This window comes from Penicillium bovifimosum, assembly GCF_028826915.1.
Source record: "Penicillium bovifimosum strain IBT 22155 chromosome Unknown utg000006l_segment0_segment0, whole genome shotgun sequence".
Lineage (NCBI taxonomy): Eukaryota > Fungi > Ascomycota > Eurotiomycetes > Eurotiales > Aspergillaceae > Penicillium > Penicillium bovifimosum.
Window position 1 is genome coordinate 99,194 of NW_026622715.1, and position 25,370 is coordinate 124,563.

Here is a 25,370-nt window from a genome sequence, read left to right on the forward strand (position 1 = left end):
TGTAATCATTGTGTATCATTCTCTTAGACTTGCAAAACTTGGTGGCTGGCTACTGGCACGTCCTTAGGTCTCGGCCTTAACTACGGCCTTAACTACAATCATCGAGTGTAATACTATCAGTCAGTTCATACCACCTAGGAGATAGCTGTTAACGCAGTTCTGGGGGAATCTAGCTTCCAAAATGGGGTATATATTGCATTTGAATGGCGATAGTTACGATCGGGTATAATAAACGATATGAAACGCAAGACACACGAAATAAATGAGCCTGAAGGGCGGATATTGAACACAGGGTCAGACATGGAAAAAGAAACAGACTGAAAATCTTGAAAGAAAAACGGAACAAGATCACCAAAAGGCAGACAAGATGGTGGTAAATGTTCATAGATGGCACCCCTATAACGCTTCCTCGGCTGTCTTGAAAACCTCCCTGTCCGGCATCTCAGGACGATGTGACATTGAGTCACGACCAGCAGCGGAGAATACGGAAAGAGTATCTGTAGAGTGACGACCATACTCGCCGCCCGCAATTGGAGCCACAATACCCCGCGCACCTAAGACAGCGCGGATGCTGGCGGTATCGGGTGCCATATTCATGTGGGCGACGGAGTCCTTGTCACCACCAACGGTACTAGCAGTGTCCGACACCATCTCGCTTCGACCGGCGGCTGAGCCTGCAGCAGAAGACGGCCGGTTCCTACTGTAAGCTAACGAGGTGTCGGATTTCGATGGGAGAGTTCCGGCCACATGGAACAGAGCCCTCGTGCTGGCATTTTCATCTGTGAACTTGTGGTTGCTCACCTCGGGCAAAATCAGCATCGGCGCAGCGCTTTTCTCCGAGGGAAGCCGAGAGCTTGTCTCGGGGTCACTGGAAATGCGTCCAGTGGATGAATCGCCATTATTTGTTTGTTCTTTCTCATCCCAGATGCCTGCTGTAGGGCCAGCGGCCTGCGACTCGCCCTTGTCAGAGTAGTCGTTTGCAGCCTTTTCGGCTTGGGGATTCAGCGCTGGAGTGCTAGACCAGGCTCCAGCCTGCCCAGCATCAACGCTCTGGCGGGTAGACCGACGGCCGAAATCCTCGTCCTGTTGGTTTCTTGCCATTCTGCGCTCATCGTGCTTGCTTCCCCAGCCACTCCAGAGCGTCATGCCGTAATTCTTCTTGGCATGTCGTTTTGGTAGAACTCCGGGAGCTGCTCGCCGAGCTGCCAGAGAACTCGGTGGAGGACATTCGCCATCGAAGTCCTGGAAGCCATGCGCCAATTCTTTCAGTCGTTGCCTCTGAACCCGAAGTTTGTCCTTCGCAAACTTGATATCCCATTCGTGCTTTGCTTCCAACCATTTCCTGATGAGTTCTGGGTTGATTGCACCAACTTTGGCGGGGGGTATATCTAGCACTTTGTAGGAAGAAGGCGGATCCAGCTGGTATACACGTCCTCGTTTGTCGATTCGTTGGCGAATCATATGTTCGTAAAACACCGGCAGAGGATCCCCAGCCTTGCCGACACATGAGGGCCCATGTCCATTAGACGGACCGTTCACAGCCGGGAAGTCTTCATCATCGGAAGCGCTTGACGAGCCAGGCGACAAGGCGCTGTCATCCTCAATTTCAACCACACCATGCTGTGCACGCGCCAACGCCCAAGAGCCGAACTGGGCGATAGATCGGAACATATACTTGGCTGGCTGTGTGAAGCTCAGAGTGGGGGCCACATGGCAGAGGTCGTCCCAGACTTGCAACTGAACATAAGTTGGTTCATACTTGTTCAAGATCTCCCGGTTGGGATCGTGCTCATCGAGATATGCATCCCCAGGTGGGTAGGCTTTCGGGTTAGCAGCTTTGTGGGCAACGTAGAACTGTTCGTCACGAAGCATTTCACCGCCGCCGCTCAATATTTGTAAAGGAGGAAGGCCACCAAGAGAGGGTTGAAGGACTGGCGAGACAAGAGGATGGGACATGAGCTGATTCGTCGTGTACATTTGAATCTGGTCCTTTAACTCGACAGTCTTCCCGTCCAAAACAACGTGTATGTTATCGGGTTCGGCGTGCAACGTAGCAGGATTGGCGGATTGCTGTAAGCCAGGGTAGGCATGCTGGGCTGGGGGCGGGGTGTTCCCATGAACGGTGTAACCGCGGATGGCTGTCTCTTCGGCAGAACTCTTATGTTTGGGGATTGCATTCTTGACGTCTTCGGTGGTGACTGTTGGTTGGCGCGACAATTTCTTCATCTTCAGGATGTCATCGGCATTGGGAGGCGGCCAGGCGGGCGATGGTCTATGCCGGAAGCCATAGGGAGGAATGTAATCACCAGGATTATTCTCAACGATACTCGGGAAAGAGTGCGTTAAATCGACCCAAGGTGAGATCAAAATGGCACCGGCCGGCAGAGGAATACCTTGATCTCTCATCATGACCAGCATTGAGAGAGCCAGGCCTCCGCCCGCAGAGTCACCAGCGATGATAATTTCTTTCGGTTCGTAAGATTTAAGCAACCATAGGTAAGCGGCCATGCAATCATGCAGGCCACACGGGAAGGGGAATTGCGGCGACAGCCGATAGGCTGGTGCAAAAACGCGTCCCCTCAGCTTGCGCGCATGGCGCTGCATCATATAGCGATGGGTATCGACGCTTCCAAAAAAGTAAGCGCCACCATGAATGTACAGCATCACTCGGTTGGGGCGCTCGTTGGCCTTCCGCGCTTCGTTGTAGTGGTTGCGCATCTCAATCCACTCCCCCTTCAGTTCTTCGGACGGCCCACGCCATTGCCACCATTTCTCACCCCCGACACGTGTGATCCCCTTGGGACCTAGTTGCTTTGTAACAGCTTCCGCAGCAGATGTCAAGAAACTATTCGGGATTGCGACGGTCTCGGTTCTCACCCAATGTGGGCTTGGAACCCATTGACGGGTAAATGCCTGGAGATCTTCGACGCAATGTTTTGATGCATAGAAAAGGAATTGGCGGACGATATGAATACCTTCGTCGTAGGTAATGTGAACGTTCGGTTTGTTATGCAGCGATTTGCGATGCAGGTACTAGTTATAAGTCATGCGCCGTCAGTCAAGCGACCCTAGCCTGGTCACCTTGCTCTGCCAAGGACTTACGTGACTGATCAGAGTATGAAGGACAGTTGGAGTCAGTGCCACACTTAGTGCGACTGTATGCAATGGCATAGTGATACTTATCAGACACTTATGGGTATAGTAGGTCGACTGTCGCAGGATCCAGGTATTCAGAAGCCAAGAGTCGGGTGAGATTTAAGTAAAAGATAGGAGGGCCTGGTCACCAAATGCCCCGACGTCATTTAACGAGTGTAAAGGGTAAGGTTGGAAGCGATTGTCTTTTGGCGGAGTTTTAGAGTGTAAAGCATCCAACCAGACGAAGACGAAGACGAAGACGAACATGAGAGCGACAAGGGGTGAATGATGTCATAGGGAAATTGCCGATCACTGGCTTAGATAGGCTTAGCGCATTTCGCTTTTCTGGGGATGTTCAGGTACTTCAGGATCTTCATTGTTTTGACTTATTTACTGTGTACACAGTACCTCATTCAATATCTAGTTCACGAATTTCTCCTTGGTCTTCGAGTCCAACTAATCACCACAATATAAAACAATGCGACCACGCCGGCAACTACGCTGGTTGCAATAATAGCCCCACGTGGCCCTTCTGCAAGCTTGAACCCCAACCCAGCATTGATGATACCCAAGATTATCATCAGTCGTCCAAACCACCGGTGTATGTATGCGAAAGGTCCTTTGCCGCCGGTCTTTCGGAAGAATTGGTGCTGCAATAGCCCCATAGCAGGTTGAAACAAAACAAGGCATCCGACAACGATGATCCCGATGATCGTATGGTAAGAATCAATCACCGCAATCTGTCGTGCCAAAGAAACACCGACGCCGAGGCCAGCGACAGCCACTCCCAGAGTGAACAGTTGAAAAGTCCCGTGGATCCTCACTGTCCACTTGGAGGGCACAACATGGAGTCCGAGTGCAAAGAATGGGAACATGATCACAAATGCTAAAATCATGAGCACAGCATGAGCGGTCTTCTTTCTGTTCATCGTGTTCTGGAACGCTGTATAGTTTGGGTCTTCTTTACCGGAAGCGATGGGCGCGCGGGACATCTGGGCGAATGGGTTGTCTGAGCTGCCACCTGTCGCTTTTTTCATATCGACGGACGTAACACCGCGATCATCATGCTGGATGAGAGATTCGGATTTGCTGACAGAGTCCAGTGAGGGGCCGTACTTGACGGCCCAAATCCATGGACTGGATGAGCTGGTGATGTCTTCTGCCCCTCCGTTCCATTTTATGCAGGTATCACATCGGAAAGCAACGCTCAAAACTCCGTCGTGCACCCCACTGCCATTCAGGATTGTGATCTGGGCGTCGCTGTTGTACAAAGGCTCGATCTCGCCAACACCCAGCCGCGGAGAAACCGTGACGTTGTCGCCAGACGCATAGACGATGAACATATTCGCACCTGCCATTTGTGTTCCTTGTCCGAAGGCGAACCATTGCATTTGGCGAGTCGCATTCATCTGGAGGTATATAGGGCCCGAGCCAGATCTGGCTGTATCATTTGGAACATTGACACTATAGGTGATATCATCATGGCCTTGAGGATGAAAGCTTTGAACCTGGGCGAGGACAGGTACGGCGCATGCGAGCCATGAAAGAGGATATTTGAACATTGTGAGGGAATTGGGATTGACTGTTCTAATACTCGAAGGGACTCATCCTCTCAATAAATAGCTACAACCCTCGTGGTTGCACGGTTGACATACGGACCGGACTGCGTCAGACGAAGACTCGGTATGGCCGATACTAGATAGGGTCCTGAATCCTGATCCTTCGCAAACAACAAAGCGGGTACCACCTGTCATACACTGCCTGAAAGTGGTATTTGCTAATTGATGCTTGTACCTGACTATTGGAACAGTCCAAACTGTATATCCTCCCGAGTCTCGTTCTCGTCTTCGCGGCCTATCCGAAGCCACTTAGAGCCAATGGCGATAGGTTTACTCTACTCCCCATTGCGTACGCACTTTTGCTTCGCCCTTGAACGATGTAAGCTTGGATGGCCGATCAGCCACCGCAGGAATGGGTTTCCGGTCAGCTGACAATTTTTATATCAAAGAGTTCAATGAAGTGGCCAGGCAGCAGGCTAGCAAACTACACTGTCTACACAGTACATATCATTTCCTTATTGAGAATGTGGGGAGTACTAGTAGACCAATCACACCATGACTACAATATCTTACGCTAAGGGTCCTTTATCCAATTCAACATAATGCTTACGTTTAAGACGCGTTCGCTGAGTCGATGCGAATTAGGCTAATTGGACAAATGGGGTTGTGCCTATCGGATGATCAGTGGCTATGCTGAGTATGTCTAGAATACAAGTGGCTTGAAGGCAACATTAAAATGTGCTATACATATTGCGGAGGTCTATAGTCGAGAGGTATTAATAGACATTTTTATCAATCGCTATCATCGTGTTTCAGCACTCAGATAAAGTGTTTGGGCGACGCAAAGTACCCACATAGCAACCTTATATCGGGTCGAACTCCAGTCTAGATGTCATACTCTCCAGTTAAGAGTACTAAAAAAAAACAGCCATCTTAGATTGGTATCTCATAATTCCAAATCAGCGTATAGAGTTAATCTTATGCATCCATGGATTACTCTGGACATGGAGTATGTGATTAGTGATCGACAGCAATGATTGATGCCAATGGATCCAACCACCTATGTACTACAATTGTCTGATTCGCCCTTTCCAGCCCGCTCAACCATTCCTTCTCAGTTACCACTACCGGGGAACCATGCGGGAACGGGGCTGTTCATGCAGGTCCTAACCAGTTTGAAACCTTGGGCAGCAGCATATTTGGGATGGCTCCGGGCCGCTCACTTGGAGGATCCTAGGAGACACCTCCGAGTATCACAGGCAGCGAAAATACAGAAAAATTCGCGTTGGCCAACTCGGGGTTACAGGAAGTTTTGAGGGTCATCGCAACAGTTGACGGTCTCTCCAGAACCAGAGCATTGTGCTACTTGTTCCGGCACTTTCGCCCCGAGAACCCTTCGCCAAAATATTGGATATAGCACAGAATAGCCTTGGACCTGCTCCCGACTGAGTGAGTTCCAAGCTCGGTTCTAGGTACGAGCCTTTCACCACGTACATAAAAAACACCGGGGTCACATAAACAGATTTCACATAACAGATCACATAAACCCAATAGTAGATGGAATAGGGTCCTGATGGAATGCAAGGCCTCTCACAGTCGGCCTCAAGTTCTTCAGGTTCGGCTGGATTTCAAGATGTCTTTATGGTGCATCCCGTCCCATGTGGCTTTCTTCTAAAAATAGTTCAAGGTGCAAGTAGGGGTCGGCATAAGTAACGAACTTGGCTCTATAGCTAGCCAGCTGTTCGGAGGGCCCCTACTCGGCCCTACTGCTAAGATAGGGGAGGAAGAAAAAAAATAGTGACATGCACTAAGACCAGTCACCAAGCTGGACGGACGAGGTCTAGCACCATTGGCTTGAGGTTAACGCTGGGAGTTGCGGGCGGAGGCGCGAGCACCCCGTACGATGTACTTAAGAGCTGGATTCGAACTGAGGAGGGATTGCTTGCCCACAGAGGCGAGGCGACCAACCGCCTAGACAGCGTAAGAAACTAATAAATAAGTAACAAACTTAGGTTGGGAATATCATAACTAGCCATCGCTTGATGTTCCGTGCCTTGCAAATAGTGTGATCTGCAGAGGCATATAGGTACTACTTACTAGATTCTCGAATCAAAGCACCGACGGGCTGGTTGGGAAATACCAGCAAGAGCTCTATGATTTTTCACTCGCTGGTCTCGAAATTATATACATCTTCCAACAGCATCACTTTCCGCATTGTCTCGCCCCTCAGAGAACGTTGACGTATCGCTGACAGATCCTTAGCACGGCTGAACAGTCTCTCTACTGCGACCCCAGCCACCGGAATGGCAAGGTAATCCCTGGCTGCAGCTGCCATCCGCGGATACTCATCACTGTGCGTCCTCCACCAGGCCAATAACCAACCTTCATCCTTTGTTACAGATCTATCAAGAGTCACCGCATCTTCCTCAAAGTAGCGGTCAATATCTGAATGCTGGATCATGTACTTCTGCAGGATACGTTCCTCAAGACTTTGCCACTTGTTGTCCTGATTAATCTTTGACCGTGATTGCTCCAGTGATTTCGATGGGTATTGCTTATGCAAGGTATCCTTGATGGATCGAATGACCTTTGCCGCTGCCACCGGCCCGAGCTCCTTATCCAACAAGAGCGCTTTGAGGCGTGGGTCAAGGACAAGAGCTATATAATAAGCATCTTGGGCGTCCATCAGTTCATAATATTTCGTGTATTTCTTCATCCCCGCGGAGATGGCGGAGGTAACGTCAGGGCTAAGCCCCGAAAAGTCGCCTCGTGCAGAAGCTGCATCTCCGAGCATCTCATTCAGTTCATAATAGATGGGAATGACTAGGCGGATCAGGGATTGCCGTCGGGAAACCAGTTGAGTGAATTCATCGAACTTGGAGAGGATCTTCCCGAGCTGTTGCAGCTGCAACCAGTCGTTAGCTGAAAATGGCGAAAACTGGTTCTGATGCTCGATCCACTTCTCGATCTGTGCTTTTGCTTGCAGGGCTCCCTGGACCATACGGTATGTGGAGTTCCAGCGGGTTTCGACGTCGCACTCGATGAATTTGTCGTTCAAGCCATTTGCTTGGCAAGTCGCTTTCCACTGCCGTCGTCGTTGAGGTGTCTTCAGTATCCAGAAAGTCATCATCCGAATCCGGGCCAATGCGGACTGCCGTCCGATTTTCTCATTTCCCTGCAAGAGATCAGAGGCTTCGACGGCAGACGTGTGATTCCTAGATTTCATCCCCGAGAGGATGTCGCGGACAAGGAGATTGAGGACATTTGCAAGACACCGGATGTAGCTGTCGATGCCTTGAAATCGGAGACGTCCTTTATCGGACGAGTTGGAATCCACCGAGTTGTACTTTTTCGACAGATTCAAATACAGCGCAGACGCCAGCGTTTCATTGATCGACGCATTATCAGCTGTGATTGTGAGCAGCTTCTCCTCAATCCGAAGCTCGACAAGCATCTTCTGAAGAGTCTCCGCCACATTTTCTCCACTGGGGGATCCAGGAAGCTCGCTGAACTCCAGGACTCGTTCTTGATGTTTGAAGTCGGTGGACACCCAGTGACCGGTAACTCCCAAAATAGCTTTATTGTTCTCGCTTGTCCAGACATCCAAGGAAAGCGCAATTGTGGAGCATGTCCGTGCGAGTTCATCGATCAACTGGGTCCGACAGCGATCAAAATCTGCATCGATACGGCTGAGAAGCGTTCGAGAGGAGAAAGGAGGAGCACGCGGCAAGTCCTTGAATATCATTTGAAACGCAGGAGAGTCAATTGCCGTAAATTCCACATCTGCTGCCACAAGCCATCCAATTAAGTTCTTTTCAAACTGAGCCCTAATATCTTGCTTGGCTCGGGGCTACAACATCGGAGCAATCGATAGCCGTTTCGTCTCGCTGGGGCCCTCGCCCATGTCCCCTGAATCGGACGTCTCCGTAATGTTGTGTTTTTCAAGGTGCCTCTTCATGTTGCTTGTCGAGGTTGCCCTCGCCGAATCTGTGGTTTTCCAGCCACAATGAATGCATTGGATCTCTCGATCCTCGAGCAGCTGAGGGCTTTGCCTGGATCGCCATTGCTTGCCCGGAAGAGGAGTGACCCGAAACTGATTCCAAAGCCATTGATTCCGTGGCTTGTGCACTTTTTGTGGCCGTATGAACCCTGTCAAGCATCTAGGGCCCCCTGGTGGAACAGATTTCGAAGGAGTAGGCAGATTGAGACGCAGCTGACTGGCGGAAGCTTCAGGACCAATTGATTCCACGCGGCCGGGTGGCGAATCTCGTCGGGGTTTCTTTCTGATATGATCTTCAATCCCCTCTTCGTCCTTTCCACCGGTTAGGAAGGGGTAATCTATTCTCTGAGACCGTTGGGGGGGTGGCAATTTGACAGATGAGCTGCCGGAGCCATCATTGTTCGAAGCTTGCAATTCAGCAGACATTCTACGCTCTATTCCCGTCATCGAAACAGGTCAAGGAAACACGTCAACGAAACAAAGTTGTCAGGTTCGGACGAAGTGCGCGTAATCTCGGACGCGTGGAATGTGGATAAACGAAGTACACGTGATATATTTTCTCTTATTGGGTGGGATTTGGCTTAGTGGCCGCCAGACCCACAACCAAGTCCACGGAGGATCTTCAAGGCTCACTTCCCCTTCACCTGTAGTAGCGTACTTCTACTAGTACTTCGAACGATTCAATATCCTTGTTCCAAGACTATTTGAACAGCTTGCCTACTCAATTTGTGTCTCTCCATTAGATGACAGCTGATGAATGCACTCCACCAACTGGGTATAACGTCTCACTTGGGGGCTAGATCCGGGCACTTAAAGAGAACAAACGACAACCGTCAAGCAGTGTCAAGATGACTCTACGAGATGATTGATGAGGACATACCTCTTTCAGGCTGGGAGTGGGCAGCTTGTTCTCCCTTACAACGGCGCTACAACTTTGGCAGTCAAAAGCTTCTCGCAACCTTGAGCGCTGTCGCAGACTCACGCACACATTTCTCAAGACTCAAGTCAGTGCGAGAAAAGCTCCATATTGTCGGATCCTAGTGAAGGCATTATCATTTTGCTCCATTAACTGAATAAGATCCAGACCAACTAGCTCATGGTCGAGGGCGATCTGTGAGTGCCGAGTGGAATTGTCGATCGCCGACCACAAGGTCCGCAGCAAAGCTCGGTGACCGGTCTTGGCCTTCCACACGGTACTCTCAACCACACTGAAGACTCGGGGGGTATTCTAGCGTTTGGGGGAAATAAGCAAAAGTGCCGGTAATGTCACTGTAGATCTAGTCGATTGCATACACATGCCCTCCTTGGCACCGCTGAAGGTCCCCAGGTGTGTCAAAAAGTGTGCGAATATAAAAGCCAGACGCCATATAAGATCCTGAATTACACCATATTCACAATGCTAGGCAAATCATCGCTTACGGTGGCAACGTTGTTCACCCAGGCTTTGCCTGCAATCGGCGCAATCCTTGAACAAGCAACAGTCAAGATTACAACCTCGGAGACAATTCGACGTGGTGAATTGGCTAATGTTCATCTCAATTGGTTTCACCAGCCGCCGAGTTTGATCAAGTCCATCTACGCTCCTTGCGATAGCGAGGCTTCGGCGACAAATGAGCAACTTATCGGACAAATCTCAATCCAGAATCATCCCCCACAGCGACTGGCTTGGGTGGTCCCCGATGATGCTCAAACGCACCATTGTATTCACATCTATGGGTTGACCGAGTTAGGCGACACAAAGAGCCTTTTGGGCAAAAGCAGCCCTGTTTCTGTGCAAAAGAAGCCCCGGAAGAGATCCGCAGCCGATACCGACCTGCCATTGCTGAAAGATTTTGATGCACAAGGCGCATGGTTTGACGGAGTGGCTAAAATCAAAAGCAAAGTTGAAAAGGACGGTGGGGTCGCTTCAAAGAGCTCGTCCAAGAATACCTCGATTGCAATCGTTGGTGGTGGGATCTCTGGGCTTGCAACAGGTCTGATGCTGGACAGCGTTGGTGTACACAACTGGGAAATCATTGAAGCCAGCGACCGCGTCGGGGGTAGATTTCGGACAAAGTATGTCGCTGATACTCAAGAATGGGCTGAAATGGGCCCAATGAGACTTCCGTACTCTGTCACATACAAGGACGACAACGACACACTTCTGTACTCCGATCATCAATTGACCTTCGAAATGGCCAAGGCCCTGAACAACATGAACAACAACGACTCGCAATGGAGGATCGACTTTATCCCCTGGATTCAACACAGTCCCAATGAGCTATATGATCAAGGGACTCGCCGCCACCCTGATGGGAGAATCCCAACGCGGGCTGAGGTTGACGAGGATCCGAGCCTGGAGGACCCGCCAGCCATGACAAGTGCCGAATACAGCAACACTGAGAACCGAATGGACAAGATCCTCCAAGACAAAGAGACTCTCAAGTCTCTTCAAAGGGATGTCTGGAGAGCCCACAAAACCGCCATGGACCAAGGGCTCGATGACTGGAGTGAACAGGCAATGATGCGACATGTCTTCAAGGCCAGCCAAAATATCACCGATGAGATCTGGACCTCGTCGGACTATGACGTGTTTTGGGATGAGCTACATCACAATTCTAATCTCGGTCTGGATGGAAGCAAGGACAGTTTGGGCGAGACAGAATGGCTCTGCATCGATGGAGGATTCAACCGCCTCTCCGATGCTTTCCTTCCTCATGTCCGCGACAGGCTAACTCTTGGTCGGAAGATCAGAAAACTCGAGTCCCTCCAGGACAAAGATGGCAACACCCGCACTCGACTGTCATGGTATCCTAGCGTCTCCAACCGCACATTCGAGTCGAAAGAGTATGACTACACAATCATGGCAGCGCCATTCACCATGACCCGCTTCATGGATCTTCCCAAATTCTCTTCCGTCCTGGACCGCGCGATCAGCGAAGCAGGTCTCCGATTCAAGTCCGCATGCAAAGTAGCGCTACTGTTCTCCGAACGGTTCTGGGAAAAGGGCGATCGACCAATTTTCGGCGGCTACTCGAAACCATCCAGCGACTCGGTAGGCGCCCTTTATTACCCAGTCTACGGACTCAACGAATCTCGTCCGGGCCTGATCATGCACTACCGAGGCGGTGATTGGAGCGACCGGTTCGTGAGTTTCTCCGACGAAGAACACGTCCAGACGGTACTGGATGCGATTGTCAGCCTACATGGAGAACAAGCGCGGCATCTCTACACTGGCGACTATGAGCGTCTCTGCTGGCTGCAAGATGAACACACTGCGACTTCTTGGTGTCGGCCTGATGTTACGCAGCATGAGTTGTATATTCCAGCTTATCACCAAACGGAACACAACACCATTTTCATCGGAGAGCACACTGCCCCAACGCAAGCCTGGGTCAGCTCTTCGCTGCATTCTTCTGTTCGTGGGTCAATCCAGCTGCTTCTGGAGTTGGGCTTGGTGGATGAGGCGAAGGACCTTAACCAGCGGTGGATGGGGAGATGGATCAAGCTGTGAGGTTTAACTACCTTGCTTCCGAGTCCCATCCCGCCTCATGGGGGGGAAATCGTTGAAGTTAACGCAAAAGCCGATGTAACTAAATACACATTCTTGTACTGTACTTTGAATCCATTTGTCGTACGCCCGCCAACTGTCCAATTTCTTTCCTACCACGACAAAAGATCTCCAGTCTGCGAAACAAATTTCCCCGACACATTCTCTCTTGTAGCGCCGTCAATAACATTGAGCATACCCCTCACGCTATCCTCCACAGTCACTGGTGGGCTATCAGAAAACCCCCACTCCTTCGCAACGAAATCCCCCGCGCGCGTCTGCACCCAGCCAGGATGCAGAGCAAACGCGACCAAGCCATCCGCCTCGTGTTGATTATGAAGAGCCTTAGTGAGCCAGTTGGAGGCTGCCTTACTGGCGCCATAAGCTCCGCCTGGGAGAGGTTCCTGCTCAGCAATTGAGCCGACTGAAGAGGAGATGACCGCGAGCTTGGGCACAGAGGTCGATTTCTGCAAGAGCGGCCACAAGGCCTGGAATACCAAAAGCGGAGCAATGGTGTTGACCTCGAATGAGGTACGGAGATCTGCCGCCGAGATTTCAAGGGCTGGAATCATTGACGTGGCATATCCGGCATTGCAGATGAGGACATCGACATGTGCCACTGTACTGGCTGCTGCGGAGAAGCTCTGTGTGATCTGCTCTGGGGGGGTGGCAGTTGAAAAGTCCAGTTCGACGATCTGAAGGACACTGTTCTCGCCAAGGGCAACAGTCTCAACTTCTGCTTTTAGCCTAGCGACCGCGTCTTGGTTGCGGACGGAGGCTACGACAGTGGTGTCTGGGCGTTCCAGTAGCCGTTTTGTGAGTCCAAGCCCGAGCCCCCTGTTGGCGCCCGTCACGACGTATACTGTGTTCGCGTCTGCCATAATCGTGAGGGATTTTCGATATTAGCCCTTGGATTCGATCGTTCGATTCAAGAGTAACAAGTTGAGGGAAAAAGGAAGACACAACACCAAAACACTACGGCCCTTATATACGAAGGCCTGTGCGGAGAGGACCAATTAGGGCTTAACGCATCACGCCAATACAGTCAGCTTCTGGTCAAGCCCCGGAGTGGACCACTCAACCCGACAACCTGAGATCTGGTCAATGTTGAATACATGCATAATAAATGATGCATTCAAGTCAAACTTCGAAATTCCACCAGCCCTATGTCTACATAACCTAGGAACTCACAAATCCATCGATCATTTCGCCAAGACACGCCAATCTATACCCTGAACGCCTTCCCCTCATCACTTACCCAATTCCGTGCATAAAAGCGGAGGTTGCCGTTGCCGTATGGCCCGTATCTACTATCTCCCCCAAAATGTCATTCGACAGATACACAGTACAAGAAATGCCATCGCTAGGCCAGGTTCGGAGATTTCTCATAGAGCAACCTATGTCCACGGAGGAAAAGGGGCTGATAAGCCCCACCGTTATCTATTCAAAGTTGGAGTCGACGACTGTCGGAAGTCCGAAGTGATTTCCGATGTAGGTCTGATCCTAGAAGATTGCGAATGTATGGTTGGGACTTGATGGCTTTAAAGCTTGGGGACGCCCCTCAGATATCATATCTACAGAGGGCAAGCGAACATGATGGTCTCCAGTTTTGGCTCTCGTCTTTGGCGTGTCTCTGCTCTAGTCTTCTTAGCAGCTTCAACTGTATCTTCCACATTGACTATCGATAATAGCAGGGTATTGACCATCAATGGCATTGAGTACTACAGCGGCGATGCAGTCTCCAGAATATCCCCCTCAGGTCCTAAGGCTGAACTCGGCGATATCGTTCCAATGACTATCATTCGAACAGATGAAGCTCTGCTCACTGCGAATGCTATCAAAGAGATAATCTCAAACTACTCGGCTGTCGACGATGTGTTTCAGACTGCATTTCTTAAAAGTGAGTATTGATCTGAGGTACTTTCAGGCCAAAGAACCTATATTGACCTCGATGCAGCGGTCTTTCTTGTCTACGATGGAAAAGGCCGGGCCAAAGCCGACTCGTCCGTTTCCCATGCTCTGCAGGAATTTGGCAACACTCTGATTATGGCGACTCATGGCTATGCTGGGGCGCATATCACGCCTGCCAAACTCCCTGATGACATCCCGAAGGGACCGTACTTGTACTCGTCCCATACCGGGGAGATTTATCAAGCGTTCCGCCTCTATCCCGATCACCAGTTAGCATTCACAGAAGCTTCCCTTGGGGATGGACAAGGAGGGTTTAGGCCCCTGCCCGCAGTAACATCGGTGAGTAAACATTCGACCTCCTAGGAAGCCCTAACTCACCGGCTTCAGGGCGCAATGACGAAGGGCGTCGCTGTGCCATCTAGACTATACTATACGCCAACATCAACGAAGCCGCTTGCAGGTGTAAGTCTGCAGTACTAGGCCCGAATACTCACCATTTTACTGACAATAACAAGTTACGCGTGGGAGTAAAAGACATCTTCGACTTGAAGGGACTACGAACTAGCGGTGGCAATCGGGCCTATTACGACTTATATCCTCCGCGAAATACCACCGGCCCCGCCCTCCAAAGACTCATAGATGCAGGCACCATTATCGTGGGTAAAATGGGCACCGTTCAATTTGCAAACGGTGACAACCCCACAGCAGATTGGGTCGACTTCCACTGTCCTTTCAATCCTCGAGTATGTCTGACTAAACGATTCCGAAGCTTCACACTAACCAATACTCCAGGGCGATGGCTACCAAGCCCCCGGTGGTTCCTCTTCTGGTCCTGGGGCTGGAGTCGCATCCTACGACTGGCTGGACATAGCCATAGGAAGTGACACGGGTGGCTCTATGCGCAGCCCGGCAGGAATGCAAGGACTCTTCGGAAACCGCCCTTCGACTGGCGCTGTATCGCTCGACAATGTTCTGCCGCTTTGCCACGAGCTTGACACGGCTGGTGTCTTTGCCCGCAATGCTGCGACCTGGTCCAAGGTCATGCATGCTTGGTACCAAAACTTCACTGACTACAGAGAATATCCGAAGAAGCTATTCTACCAGCCATCCTCTTTCCCTAGCATCAATACAACATCCGGTGCGCTCCTGGAGGAACTTATTCTGAAAGTGGAAGGTTTCCTCAATGCGAAGAGAGAATCTATTGATATCGCTTCGCACTGGGAGAAAACGCACCCGTCAGAAACAACCAGTATAGCCACCTTGCTCAGGACAGTAAGTTTTCACAGGATAGATCGGATATCTAAATGCTGATTCCCTATAGACATACGCTTCATTGGTATCTGTCGACCAATACCGCTCTTTGGCTTTACCGTTCTATGCAGACTACGCAGCAAAGCATGGCGGTCGTCGACCATTTGTGAACCCAGGTCCTTTGGCGCGGTGGTCCTGGGGTCAGAAGAATGGCGGTGATGCCATATACGACGAAGCTCTCAAAAACAAGACAATTTTCAAAGACTGGTGGGAAACTGACGGATACGGAAAGGCAGACGAGAAGACCTGCTCTGAGGGTATCTATCTGTACCCTTACACCACGGGCCAGACGCAATATCGGAATGTATACTTCGAGTGAGTTATAATATACCGCATCGTAATTGATTCATCCACTAACATCTACAGCGCCCCTTCTGGACCGCCAATGGGCTTTTCAGATGGCCGTATTGCCGTTCTATCCGGCACTCCTGATCTGGTGGTGCCTGTGGGTGAAATTCCCTATTACTCTACCATCTCTCTCCAGACTGAGTATATGCCGGTCACGATGAGTTTTATTGCAGCCCGGGGCTGTGATTTGATGCTGGTCAATCTCGTTGAGGATCTGGAGAAGGCGGGTATTTTGAAGCCCGTGAGCACAGGGCCAAGAATGTATCCAGCGTGAGCTTGGAAGTATTGATCTGTATATACCGAGTTGATGGGAAGTGGAGCCATAATGCATGCATGGAGTACTATATTGAACAAGCATTGACATCTGCCATTCCCAACTATCAACATCCTCTGGCTAGAAAGCAAGACCTGCTTCATAACGCGTAAGTAAGATCAGACACAGGTTATGCTCATGGAGTTCGCTGTAGCTTCAACTTCGTGGATAAAATGCCAACTGAAGTCGAGACATCTACAAGTTAAGATTTGACTTGTGCGAAATATCTCGTGGTCCGCCAGGGCCCTCTTCTAGACCGTTCCTTCTCGGTGCATCAGAGCGCCAGCGCCAGAATGGCCGCATGAAAGAGGGGCTATTGTCACCATTCTCAAAGATATCTGCGGCATGCTATAACCAAGTCAGTAGGTTCCCATCATACTAGCACGTTCTGCCCACCTCTCCCAGAACCGGTAGGAATTTTGCACCATGTCCGCTACCACCAGTGCACACAAAGACAGATTTCTCAGCGTAATTTGGGACATGGTCAATCTGATACAAAGGACAATCAGCAAGGTTATCCCAGCTGTAAGCCATAACTGGACACTGACCACAAACGAATTGTCCAACGAATCGGTGTACCAACACAACTTGGTGGAGAAGAAGGGAGTATTCTCAAACTCTGGCATGAAGATAGAGACAAATTGCTTGATGGCGTAAAGTGCAGGCGCAGGGAGCATTGAGCACTCTTCCGCTGGAAGAGGTACTGACCACTGACCATCTTGAGTGAATGGGGTATCTCGCGGCGCTGGCTGGAAATTGGTCCACTGAAACAACTGTCAGCAGGGACACAGCAGAGACATTAGCGCCATCATATGACAGTTACCTTGACTCCCCGGAACCCAATCTTGACGAGGCCTTGAGGTGTCCTTGGTAGGACATAGATACTCCCAGTGTCCTCCCCGGAGCTATCCCGTGGTGTACTCTTCCAGGTCATGACGGGAAATCGTTCGGGTGAATACTTGTCCCATAATTCAGTGTTGTTCTTGTCTATCTTGTAGGTGGCAAGACTACCGGCCGAAGACTCGAGGTGGTAGCTCAATTCTGGTAGTATCTGAGTCGAGAATGATCCGGCTTCCAGATGGTAAGAAAGGGGATCAATTCAGGTGGATGTTACGACTTACCGGCCACAACAACCGCATTAGCATGATGAACAAGGCCGTCGCTGGTCTTCAGACCTTTTACCTTCTCTTTACCTGGCTCGAGGCTACTCTTCACTCTTATCAAGGAGTCGACGGCTCCTTTCTGTGGCCCAAAGTTGAACCTCACTCCCTTGTCGGCGGCAACCTTTTGATAATGAGCGCAGGCATTACTGCACCGCAGAAACCCGGCCAAAGAATCCAAAACAGCCTCATATGTTTTTTCAGAGTCGGGAATAGGGAAAGTGAACATCTTATCTTTCCAACCCAACTTCTCAGCACGTTCGCAGTCTGCGGGTTCGCTCATGACGAACTGCGTATCCCGCAGACCATCACGCTGCATATTCGCCAGAGTCTCTTTCTCAAGCGTTGCCAAGTGATCCGATGGCTGTATACGGAGCATGCCACTGTTCACAAAAAGCCGGTCGTCGCTAGCATCACTTCTCGTGAACCCGCGCTTCTCATCCTCCAAGGCCCATGCCTTCCGGCTCTCCAGGGCCAAGCGTTGATAATGAATCTCATTCCCATAGGATGCGCGAAACTGTGAGAATTTCAGTTCTCGTTCAGTATCAGACAGCGAGTTACATACGATCTTGTTGTGATCGGCAGATGCAGCCTGTACATTGTCGGCGGGGTCATAGCCTTTTACATCGTACTGGCACCGGTCGAAGACTGACACTTCATAGCCTGCGACGGGTTATTCCTGGCCCTTCTCCCGGATTGGAGTGCTCACCTCGATCTCGCAGGGTAATCGCTAGCGAAAGGCCAAAGATGCCCGCTATTCTTGTCAATTTCCAATCTGCACTTGGTTGCTGGTCTTACCTCCGATAATAGCGACCGACTTGGAATCCGTCATTTTCGATTCAATCTGCCCTGTGCCCTCAGGTTGGAGTGTGACGTGTCTTGGGGAAGTACTGTAGAAGAGCGGAGAATGGAGATCCCCCGCCCGCAATAGAGCCAACACCTTTCATGCCCTAGGTACTTAGTCCTCCATGTCCCACTGAGAATAGCGAGCGTAGCCCCTCACCTTACATATGTCTATCTCTCACTTTTTCTCCGTCTACTCTTCTAGCCCTACAGGAAGGAGTACAGGCCGTGCTATATCATTACTGCAGGAACAAAAACCCGCTCAGATGGAAATTGTAATTACCGTAGGTAGGTCATTCACTTCCTTCATACGTCGTGTCCTTCTTCTGTAGGCACTAATATATATCGCCGACTTTCAAATCTGCATACTAATTGAAGGTCTTGGTACCTATTGTTCTGCCTCAGCAGTTACCCGAGATCATTACAGATAACACAGATACTTACGCCGCTGTATAAGCGCCAGGGGCCAAAATGCCGTTTCTAACTAATCTTGATGCCTTAATGCCTGACTTTGGCCTGTCTTTGGCCTGATTTTGCCTAGGAGCCTGAATTACGACGGGCAGAAAAATAGGGCTGTCTGAATTACAATTACACTTGACTTAATAAGCGAGGTACCATACTTTTGCTAGCTAGCTGTCCAGCCATAGAAATGAAGCCTTTTTATCCCATACAAATGCATACATCTCCAAGTTCAAAGGTGGTTTACTCTCCATGTGCGAAATGAAGCCTTTTTGTCCCATACAAACGCAAGATGCATGGTCGATTTGTCTGGGTGAATTTAGAATTAACCTATGGTGGGAATTAAAATAAAATACTGTAAGGGATTAGCTTGTAAAGGTTTCATTAGCTATTAAAGCATCGAGGTTTACCTGTGCATTATTTTGTGCCGGAGAGAGAGCGCTGGTAAACCACCTTCAAAAATGGAGATACATGCATTTGTATGGGACAAAAAGGCTTCATTTTCACACATGGAGAGTAAACCACCTTCGAAACTGGAGATGCATGCATTTGTATGGGACAAAAAGCTTCAATTTTACAAGCATATGATTACAAATTTACATTACATTTTACAGTGCGGTGTAAAAGGCGGTCAGGGGCCTGGCCAAAATTTCAGGCTCCTAGGCCAAATCAGGCCAAAGTCAGGCATTAAGGCATCAAGATTAGTTAGAAATGGCAATTTGGCCCCTGGCGCTTATACAGCGGCGTAGATACTACAACGCAATGATCCTGCAATTTCAAATATAGAAATCGACTGCAACCATTTTTTCTCACATTACAACGCGACATTCTGAGTTTTAGCATAAGTAATAAACATGGCAAAGTACTCTCAACAAGCACGTCTCCGTGGCGCAATTGGTTAGCGCGTCCGACTGTTAATCGGGAGGTTGGAAGTTCAAGCCTTCCCGGGGACGTTTTTTTTTTCAACCATCCATCAATCTACTTGATAAGCTCTTCTTTTAGATTTTTCGATCCATGGATCTGAAAAAGTAAACAACAATGGTTGATCACTTGAAGCTCAGACCAAAATACTACTATGCCTACCAGTCCCTATCGCAATGCAACCTCAAATGCAGTCGCCCATGCTAACTGCACCGTAACGATACTACTATTACTATTCTCACGTGAATGGTATGTGGAATCTGAGGTCAACCATAACAGTGTTCAGTTTTCACTATGAAAACAACAGCCAAACAATGTAGCTATGCCATTCTCAGCCTGCGTGCTCCCTAGCAAGTCTCCAGATTGGTCATCGGCCACATCGCACCAGTGTCGGAATTTGCCTTGGCTGATAATACGCGACTGTCAGACCCCGAGAGACGGAGATGAGAAAGCTTATTCCAGTCATGTCCCGAGGGTCAGCGGGCTGTCTCATACCTGCACGGATGTAGGTTGCCGAAGGGGATGGGGCTTCAGTCTGGAATTCTTCAAAGGGACATATAAACACTTGTCGGAAGGGAGCAAGATGTATAGCTAGACTCCAAGCACTGCAAGCAGCAAGCAGAACCTTGGAAATTTACTCCTACATCTCATACCAATATGAAGTCCACCATCACATTCACTTCTGCCCTTTTGGCGACCCTCACCCTCGTCACTGCTGCTCCCCCTCCGGCACCGGGACAGGCACCGGAGACAGTATCCGTCTCCTACAGCCCCAAATACGACGTTGGCACATCTCCCCTGACCGACGTCGCCTGCTCCGATGGAATCCATGGCCTCATCACGCAAGGCTACACTGATTTTGCCTCCCTGCCAGGCTTCCCGAACATCGGCGGTGCCATTACCATTCCAGGATGGAACAGCCCTAACTGCGGCAAATGCTACGAGCTGCGCTACGTGAATGGCCGGGTCAACAACACCATCAACATCCTCGCGGTCGACTCCGCCACCGGTGGCTTCAACATCGGACTCCAAGCTATGAACACCTTGACCAATGGTCAGGCTGAACAACTGGGACGCATCAACGTCACTTTTGCTGAAGTGATGGACAGCGCGTGCCAGCCGCCCGCGGCTGCTAAGACAGATTGAAGGAAGCAAGAACACATACAATGTACATCAGATCCGAGTTATTGAAGACAGATATCAAGTTATTGAAATTCGTCACACTATGTAGACATACAAGGTAGTTCTTACTATACATAGAAGACTCAATCGAGCACCTCTAACATTTCTTCCACACGCCCAAACTTATCCCGAGGCTTGCCTTTTAGTCGGCCACGCTCTCGCTCTGCGGCATCGATACGCTGCCAGTCTTGCCAGGACGTAGGACGTAGGCCACGGCGCTGAGCCTCGGCCTTCACCCCCTCCCAGCCTAGACCGGTGCTGCGGTCTGGTGCGTGGAGCAAAGACTTGGACTCGGTATGGGTTGCCAAGTCTTGCGCGATGGTATCTGCAGTGGTGAAAGCGTCGGTCATTGTCGAAGCAATCACTCCAGTTGGACCACGCTTCACCCAGCCGGCACAGTACAGGCCGGGCAGGGGGGAGATGAGAGATCCGTCCGGTAATTGCTCGGGTTCGCCCTTATTTGACAGGCTAGTCACGCGACCGAATCCATCATTGGGAATGATGCCACGCTGCTCATCGAACTCGATGCCAAGCTGTTCGAGCCCTGGAAGGGGGAGGGATTTGTAGCCCACGCTGCGGAAGAAGACGCACGCTGGTATATTGACCTGAGCACGATTCCCATTCGACAGGTGCTTCGGAAACACTTTGGCGCTAGGGCTATGTGGGTCAGAAGGGTCGAGCTCATTGCGAGAGAACTTCACATGCGATAGGTGATACGGGTGCATTGGCGACCAGTGAAGGGAGTCGGGGGAAAGTAGGAAGTCTAGGGACCATGATTTTGTGGAAGTTTGAGGGTCATTGGTTGATCCTTTGACAAGCAGCTGCATCAAACGCTTCTGCGCCCGAGGCAACGCCGAGATCACTTCATCCGGGGGAAGGATATCCTTGGGAACAGGGTCAAATGAGACACCTGGAAGCTGTAGCATTTCACGGAGCTCTTTGATGGTGAACGAAGCCTGAGTCCCATTAGCAACCCTGAATATTACCAGCTAGTCTATTGAACTCACCTGAAGGGGACCGCGACGACCGACAACTCGCACCCGCTTGATCCGGCTAGTGCTGAGCTTTTCCACAGCATAATCCGCAATATCCGTTTTCCGAAGATTATCAACATCCGAAAGGAGAATACGGGCCACGTCGAGTGCAACGTTTCCCTGTCCGACAACAACAGCGTCCTCCCCGCTCAGGTCTGGATCCAGATCTCTGTGCTCAGGGAGACCATTGTACCACCCCACAAAGGCACGGGCCGAGTGCACACTATGCAGAGCTTGTTCACCAGGAATGCCTAGCTCTTTATCCTTCGTAGCACCGTATGCGAAAAGGATCGCGTCATAGTGTGGCTTGAGGGCAGCGAGGGGAAGGTCATGTCCGAGATCGACGTTACCGACAAAGTTGAAGCGCGAGGATTCGGCCACTTCTGTAAATTTATCCTCGCAATTCTATATAGTCATAAGCTTGGGCTCTACTGCTCATTGCGCCGAACGATTTACAGTGACTCACCTTGACTTCGGGATGGTCTGGGGCGACTCCGTATCTAGCCAATCCAAATGGCACTGGTAATTTCTCATACATATCCACTATAGTGTCTTCCTGCTTGGCTAGAAGACGATAGGCAGCATAGAATCCCGCCGGACCTGAGCCCACGACAGCCACACGGATGGGTCGATCGGTTCGCGCAACATGGCTATTGAACCGTTTGGACGTAAGTTGGGATACGAGACTCCCATGCCGTAGAGCAGGCCAGCGACCATGCCGCACAGTGCATTGGACACATACAACTGGGTTTAAGCGCATGGTGCATGGGATCGAGAGACTGCGGAGGTGACCAGAGATAATCAGATAGTGCACGTGACTCTTATCCGTTGCCCGGACGACAATCACATGTTTGCAGATGACAGGCGTCACCTTGGCGCATCACAGGGAGCCTGACAGTGGCATTCCAGATTCCTCACACATTCCTCTCTTTTGCTTCGCGTGGATGCCACGAGAGGCTTTCAGTCGCTACCATGGGGAGATCGTCGCCTCCATTCCTTTATGAGCGTCCATCCGCCTACAGTTTCAAAGGCCCGACTGATCGCGGCTTCAATCCGAAGGCCGTGACAGAGGCGAGCTGGGTTCGTCCCGCAGAAAGACCGCAGCAAAAAGGACCATTGGTGGTTCTCAATCGCCACCCGGACACAGTACGTACCATTGTATGAAAATCCACGGTGGAGTCTTTGCTAATGGTGGATGTAGTGGGGTTCCTTCAACACGGCCAGCTCATTCACACCGATGAGCGATAAGACAAAAGACAGGGTCAAGTATTCACGGGCAACCCAGCTCGCACTTCGTGTTATTACACTTCTGGGGGCTCTCGGGTCTCTGTTCTGCTCTATTGTTATCAAGGGAGCTGCAGTCACCGTGATCTGGATCATCCGCGCCGGGGTGAGTGAGGTTCATCACAAAATGGGATCTTCTTGCTAACGTTCGCAGCCAATTGTTGCAATTCTTCATACTATTTATGGCCTCTATCACAATTCCAAGAATGCTCTTGCCCGGCCTCCAGGCTCTCAAGCCAGCTATGGGCTATTCGCTTCGACCCTCGACCTCGGCCTCATCGCATTCTACGTGTTCACCGCGTTTATGGCCTATGGCCAGTGGACCTCCAACGCATACAATTGGGACACTCTCTTCAACGACAGCGAAATGACGGTCAAGCTATCTGAAACTACTTTCATCTTGGCTCTCGCAAATGGCGGATTGCACCTCATCTCTCTTGCCATATCGATTTGGTTAGCTCTCACGTTCAGGCAGATTTCCCGTCTGCCGCCTGACATGAATCCGCTGGAAGACAACCTCACTGCACGGCCTCGCAAGAACCGCAAGCAGGATAAGATGGATGAGAAACATCTCAGTCAATCAACTATGAATTCGACTTTCGAAGATCCGCTCATCGGCTCTCCTCGTAGTGTACCATTCATGCACACACGGGAACAGTCTCTTGGTAACGATGATACTTACGACTCAATGGATATAATGGATGACCCGCGGCTCTCACATCCTTCCTTTTATCAGCATCGCCTATCCCAGATGCAGTCTCACGATCCCTCTAGCCCGGAAACGATCTTCCATCAACCTGCTACCCAGCCCTATGACCTCACAGAAACATCTGCTCTGGAATATCGCAATGTTGCCTCGCATGCCCCTGAGATCATCAATGCCACTGCTCAGATGCGCCATCTCTCATCACGCACCGCTGATCGATCCGACACCGTGAGCCCCATGTCCGACAATTGGGTGGCCTACTCTGAGCGATCTCTATCTCCAATGGTTGAGGAGCAGAACGCAAATGGAACCACTCTCCGCCAGTCTTCCTCTGTTTACAGCCGAAACACCAACAGGACTACCCCTTCCGCAGGTAGTGGCATTCGCGACTGGTTTGCTTATGGTTCCAAGCCCGAGCCGAGGGTTGCGACTGCCATTCCAGAAGACATCCGTGGTGAATATTCATCGCTTGCCATGCATGAATACTATGGCCTTGACGATAACCAACGTGAGCAAGACGTGGGCGACCAGCGCATGGACATCTTCCCCGACCCAGCGGAGCACAACGATGACCTCGACGAGCGTGACGGCTACCTCCCATTCAACCCACTCATGCTCAATCCTCCAACCCCACAACCTATCCTGACCGCGCAGCCCGAGAACACTGATCCGGTGCGACGAATCGCTCTGAGTGATAACCCAAACCTATCATACAACGAAAAGGCACAGCCGATTTCCGTCCCACATGAGAGTTCCGCACCCAGTTCACCCAAGAGCCAATTCTATGGAGAATTAGACGTAGATGACAAGCCCGCGCTGGACATCACTCACGACTCAAACGTCCCACTAACCCGCAAACCCACCAAGCTCACAAAGAAGCGCAACAAGATGTCTGCATATGAAGCACTCAAGAAAAACGACAGCGACGACGAAGGACACCTCTCAGCCAGACCTGCTGTTTCCCCTCGTGCAACCGAGAGTGACCGCAAGGGCCGCGTCGTAAGCAACACCGGTGCAGACACCGCCCGAGGCCTTGCAGCCGGAGTCGGAGCTTCTCTCTCTTCATACGGAAGCTACATCGCCGGCCTGGGTGTCGGCCGCCGCCGTGATGTGAGCGGCAAGGTTGCCGAAGAAGGTCGTAGCGAGAAAGTCGAGACGACCAACCAGAGTACCGAACGACAGACTCCCGGCTCTTCGCCTGTGCGGGCGGCGGGATGGGCGAGGTTCGCTGGGCTTTAGCCTTTGGATGTGACGTTTATGATGGGACTTTTAGGAGTTTACGGGGTTTATGAATGGCATGTAGCGGGATATTGACTGGGACTGCTTTTCTCCTGTTTCTATTGGTTTTGGATGGGAATATGTATGGATTGGACTGTGTGATTTCTACTTTTGTTGTATGTATTTGATCGTGAATGAATATGAGTCTGATAATCTTGTAGAACAGGTTGGTCACTGGAAGTGCGTAATTATGGAAGACAGGAGAGGAGCGATTATGATCAAGGCATTGACTTGGTCTTACGGTAAACTCATAGCCTATGATAATGATGACTACTGAGAATGTCACAGAGTAGACGGTAGAAGAATGGCGAAGCGTTATATGAGCAGCGTTGGACTGTGATACATTCGTCTCATGAGCTCAACCTTCACTTCGTTGCTAGAGGTCTGGACAGATGTG

The 25,370-nt window shown here is 50.5% G+C and overlaps 9 protein-coding genes across 9 annotated transcripts; 4 read left to right on the forward strand and 5 right to left on the reverse strand.

The window, feature by feature from the left end:
• Positions 1-396: 396 nt before the first annotated feature.
• N7515_007666 (uncharacterized protein) lies at positions 397-4,697 on the reverse strand (the record flags this gene model as incomplete). Its single annotated transcript, XM_056668410.1, has 2 exons — positions 397-3,033; positions 3,600-4,697. 2 exons carry the CDS (start codon positions 4,695-4,697, stop codon positions 397-399), a joined length of 3,735 nt encoding a protein of 1,244 aa, XP_056518240.1.
• Positions 4,698-6,855: 2,158 nt separating this feature from the next.
• On the reverse strand, positions 6,856-8,439 carry N7515_007667 (uncharacterized protein; the record flags this gene model as incomplete). The annotated part of the gene is made up of 1 exon (XM_056668411.1): positions 6,856-8,439. The coding sequence occupies one exon, from the start codon at positions 8,437-8,439 to the stop codon at positions 6,856-6,858; it is 1,584 nt and encodes a 527-aa protein (XP_056518241.1).
• A 1,651-nt stretch (positions 8,440-10,090) lies between these two features.
• N7515_007668 (flavin monoamine oxidase family protein) lies at positions 10,091-12,187 on the forward strand (the record flags this gene model as incomplete). The annotated part of the gene is made up of 1 exon (XM_056668412.1): positions 10,091-12,187. One exon carries the CDS (start codon positions 10,091-10,093, stop codon positions 12,185-12,187), a length of 2,097 nt encoding a protein of 698 aa, XP_056518242.1.
• A 149-nt stretch (positions 12,188-12,336) lies between these two features.
• On the reverse strand, positions 12,337-13,104 carry N7515_007669 (SDR family oxidoreductase; the record flags this gene model as incomplete). Its single annotated transcript, XM_056668413.1, has 1 exon — positions 12,337-13,104. The coding sequence occupies one exon, from the start codon at positions 13,102-13,104 to the stop codon at positions 12,337-12,339; it is 768 nt and encodes a 255-aa protein (XP_056518243.1).
• A 712-nt stretch (positions 13,105-13,816) lies between these two features.
• N7515_007670 (uncharacterized protein) lies at positions 13,817-16,067 on the forward strand (the record flags this gene model as incomplete). Its single annotated transcript, XM_056668414.1, has 7 exons — positions 13,817-14,123; positions 14,181-14,473; positions 14,522-14,596; positions 14,650-14,877; positions 14,927-15,406; positions 15,456-15,760; positions 15,812-16,067. 7 exons carry the CDS (start codon positions 13,817-13,819, stop codon positions 16,065-16,067), a joined length of 1,944 nt encoding a protein of 647 aa, XP_056518244.1.
• A 234-nt stretch (positions 16,068-16,301) lies between these two features.
• Positions 16,302-18,098, reverse strand: N7515_007671 (NAD(P)/FAD-dependent oxidoreductase; the record flags this gene model as incomplete). The annotated part of the gene is made up of 8 exons (XM_056668415.1): positions 16,302-16,454; positions 16,503-16,595; positions 16,655-16,870; positions 16,930-17,177; positions 17,228-17,783; positions 17,832-17,929; positions 17,976-18,020; positions 18,065-18,098. The coding sequence occupies 8 exons, from the start codon at positions 18,096-18,098 to the stop codon at positions 16,302-16,304; spliced, it is 1,443 nt and encodes a 480-aa protein (XP_056518245.1).
• A 2,048-nt stretch (positions 18,099-20,146) lies between these two features.
• On the forward strand, positions 20,147-20,635 carry aspf13 (allergenic cerato-platanin Asp F13; the record flags this gene model as incomplete). Its single annotated transcript, XM_056668416.1, has 1 exon — positions 20,147-20,635. One exon carries the CDS (start codon positions 20,147-20,149, stop codon positions 20,633-20,635), a length of 489 nt encoding a protein of 162 aa, XP_056518246.1.
• Positions 20,636-20,754: 119 nt separating this feature from the next.
• Positions 20,755-22,465, reverse strand: N7515_007673 (NADPH-adrenodoxin reductase; the record flags this gene model as incomplete). Its single annotated transcript, XM_056668417.1, has 3 exons — positions 20,755-21,627; positions 21,679-22,088; positions 22,168-22,465. 3 exons carry the CDS (start codon positions 22,463-22,465, stop codon positions 20,755-20,757), a joined length of 1,581 nt encoding a protein of 526 aa, XP_056518247.1.
• A 212-nt stretch (positions 22,466-22,677) lies between these two features.
• Positions 22,678-24,934, forward strand: N7515_007674 (uncharacterized protein; the record flags this gene model as incomplete). The annotated part of the gene is made up of 3 exons (XM_056668418.1): positions 22,678-22,851; positions 22,907-23,095; positions 23,144-24,934. The coding sequence occupies 3 exons, from the start codon at positions 22,678-22,680 to the stop codon at positions 24,932-24,934; spliced, it is 2,154 nt and encodes a 717-aa protein (XP_056518248.1).
• Between the last annotated feature and the right edge of the window lie 436 nt (positions 24,935-25,370).